At 30.6% G+C, this 3,415-nt stretch overlaps 1 protein-coding gene across 1 annotated transcript; it reads left to right on the forward strand.

Moving 5' to 3' along the window:
- The first annotated feature begins 828 nt into the window (after positions 1–828).
- Positions 829–2,377, forward strand: LOC107009244 (phospholipase A1-IIgamma-like). The gene is made up of 2 exons (XM_015208549.2): positions 829–1,529; positions 1,606–2,377. Exons 1-2 carry the CDS (start codon positions 951–953, stop codon positions 2,209–2,211), a joined length of 1,185 nt encoding a protein of 394 aa, XP_015064035.1. The 5' UTR covers positions 829–950; the 3' UTR covers positions 2,212–2,377.
- Positions 2,378–3,415: the final 1,038 nt, after the last annotated feature.

Genomic DNA, 3,415 nt, shown 5'->3' on the forward strand with positions numbered 1-3,415 from the left:
GATTCATCATCCATTCATTTAAGCCCACCATTTAAATAATGTAATGTCAAATCATAACAACAACAATAATAAAACTCCAATAATGAAATATGTAAGATATGTAACGTGTTACATGATGTTACTATTTTCGATTTCTAGTGTATTCCAATGAATTTGCGATCCCTGTACATTTTTCTAAGGTGCTTTTTTATTTTGCAAGTCAAGTTGGCTACTAGAAATAGGTTTAAATCAAAAATACTAATAATTCAAACATTTTTTATGATATGAAAGCTACGTATACGATATCCTTGCTACAAGATTTGGTACATGATTGGGATTGCGTATCCCCAGAAAGTCAAACAATAGATCTACTTAGTTGTATTCTTTTTTAATAACACATCCAATCAACTATTACACAATAAAATAAAAATCATGGTGTGTGCATTAATTGTTAACTCAACAAAGGTTAAGTACAAATGTGGGGACTTCAAAAACCAGCAATAGTAAAGTAGTGAATATTCTTATATTTTTAATTAAAAAATTTAAATTTGAGTTATGTTGAGTACATGGTCATCTTTTTGAAGGAGCATTCAGCTCCGATGTAGAACTTTACCACACCGATTCAGATTTAATAAAACTCCTATAGATACCAAAAACAATGCTAGTAACCAAAAATAAAATAAAATGTGGAGTGATGATCTTTTACCATCAGTAAAATTTTAGCGGCCGGCAAACATGATAAAACTTCAAAATTATTTGAGTAAGATGTACCAAAGCCTTTAAATATACGGGACCGATTGTAATCTTTGCTTATTTATTGAATTGTCTGAAATCCAATTAAAAATTAGAATCGTGTTTCATGATAAGTAAAAATAAATGAAATCGCTTCACTATAAAGTAGCATTTGAGATGGACAATATGAAGAACAGATCATAGCAAAATAAGAAAGAAAGGGAAAAGAGAGGAGTAATATGACTGAAAAATGGGAGGAACTTAGTGGTAAAAACAATTGGGAAGGTCTATTACACCCCTTGGATATTGATCTTCGTAAATACATCATTCATTACGGAGAATTGGCTCAAGCAACTTATGACACTTTTATTACAGAAAGAGCGTCTAAATATGCAGGAGCTAGCAGATACTCAATGGAAAATCTTTTTACTAAGGTTGGACTTGACCCATTCAAGTATCGTGTGACCAAATATTTCTATGCTACTGCATCCATTCCACTTCCTGATGGTTTCATCGTGAAATCATTGTCAAGGGAAGCATGGAGTAAGGAATCAAATTTTATGGGATATATTGCTGTAGCTACTGATGAGGGTAAAATTTCGCTAGGAAGAAGGGATATTGTGATTAATTGGAGAGGAACTATGCAGAAGCTGGAGTGGGTTAATGATCTTCAATTTTTACTTGTCCCAGCACCAGAAGTATTTGGTGATGGAGGTTTGCTTCCTTTGTTTCAACCTTTGGTGCATCATGGCTTTTACAATGTTTATACATCATCGAGTTCACGATCACAGTTTAATCTGACTAGTGCCAGAGATCAGGTACGCACATGTTAATTTTCTATTTGATTTGATATATCGGAACAATGCATCATTATATCTTCCTTTTAATTATTAGGTAATTGAAGAAGTGAAAAGATTGGTTGAGGAATATAAGAATGAAGAGGTGAGCATAACTGTGACGGGACATAGCCTAGGTGCATCACTTGCAACTCTAAATGCAGTTGACATAGCTTTCAATAAAATCAACAAAGCAAGTAATGGCAAAGAGTTCCCAGTCACTGCTTTTCCATTTGCAAGTCCTAAAGTTGGGGATCTCCAATTTAAGGCAGCATTTGACAAAATTAAAAGCCTTCGTGTTTTGAAAATTCATAACTTATTGGATATTGTTCCGAAATACCCACCTATTGGATATTTTGACGTTGGGAAGGAGCTAATGATTGACACCACAAAATCTCCCTATGTGAAACCTCCAGGAGAACCTGTGAGCTGGCATTTGCTGGAGCCATACTTGCATGGAGTCGCTGGAACTCAAGGTTTAGGACTTTTAGCAGGTTTTAAACTAGAGGTGAATCGCGATATCTCACTTGTTAACAAGCAGTGGGACGTATTGAAAGATGAATATTGCATTCCTGGGCTTTGGTGGGTTGAGAAAAACAAAGGAATGGTTCAACAAGCAGATGGATCTTGGCTTATGTTGGATCGCGATGAATATGACTTCTGAGGGAGCTACCTACAGTTTTAAAAAGTGATCATTTTATTTACTTTTAAGAAATGTTTGAATAAAGGGTTTTTTTAATGTTTGAGTTATGTATCTCTAGTTGGTTAGGCATGACTTACCTATGTAGTGTGTACTCAAATTTATTATATGCATGAAATAATATATTGAATGTTTTTGTTTGCTTATAAGCTAAAAATTTGCTTTTGATTTCGTGAATCTCTCTGTTGATTACTACTGTCATTAATTAGTAGTAATTGATCACAAAGCCTCAGAAAGTTGATTGTGAGCTCGTTTGGATGGGCTTAAAAAAATTAACTTTTAAAAAGTACTTTTGAAAGTATTGTTATGTGTTTGGATAAAAGTATTTCAACTGAAAAAAAATTGTTGATGTGTTTGACAAATAAGTGCTGGTAAAAATTTTTTTTTAATCAAAATGTCTGAAATACCATTAAAACTGTTAACATGATAAAAAGTTGATCAATTAAGGTTTTTATACTTAAAAAATTAAAACAAAACTAATTTATATTTTACGTCCATAAGTAATAATATTTCCTATCATTCACATATTTCTTTGACATCACAATTTTTTATAATTATAATAATAATAATAAAAATATAATAATAATAAAAATAAAAATAAAAATAAAAATGATAATAATAATAAAAGATAATAATAATTATTATAATAATAATAACAATAATAATAATAAATAATAATAATAATAATAATAATAAAAGAATTAAAGGCAAAAAGGTAATATACTTGGTCACATAAAATGACTTTTAAGTTGAAAAAAAAGCACCCCTCACCTAACTTTTAGCTTTTGACTTAAAATAAATCATTTTTGACTTAAAATAAGTCATTTTGATAATTGTCAAACGTTCTAATAAGTCAAAAACTATCTTTTAAGTCAGTTTGATCAGCTTTTAAACTCATCCAAACAGGCTCTGTGACTTTATATTTAGGGTGTGTTTGGTATGAAGGAAAATGTTTTCCTAGAAAATGTTTTCCTGGAAAATAAGTAGATTTTGGACTTATTTTCTCATGTTTGGTTGGTGAGTAGAAAATATTTTTCAGAAATGATTTTTAGTGTTTGATTTATGAATGAAAAATATCTTTGAGGAACATCTTTTATTTTTACTAGAGTAGAAAATAATTTATGAAATTGAAAATATTTTTTAAAAATAATTTTTTTGGGGTGGGGCG

This window comes from Solanum pennellii, chromosome 2 (genome assembly GCF_001406875.1).
Source record: "Solanum pennellii chromosome 2, SPENNV200".
Lineage (NCBI taxonomy): Eukaryota > Viridiplantae > Streptophyta > Magnoliopsida > Solanales > Solanaceae > Solanum > Solanum pennellii.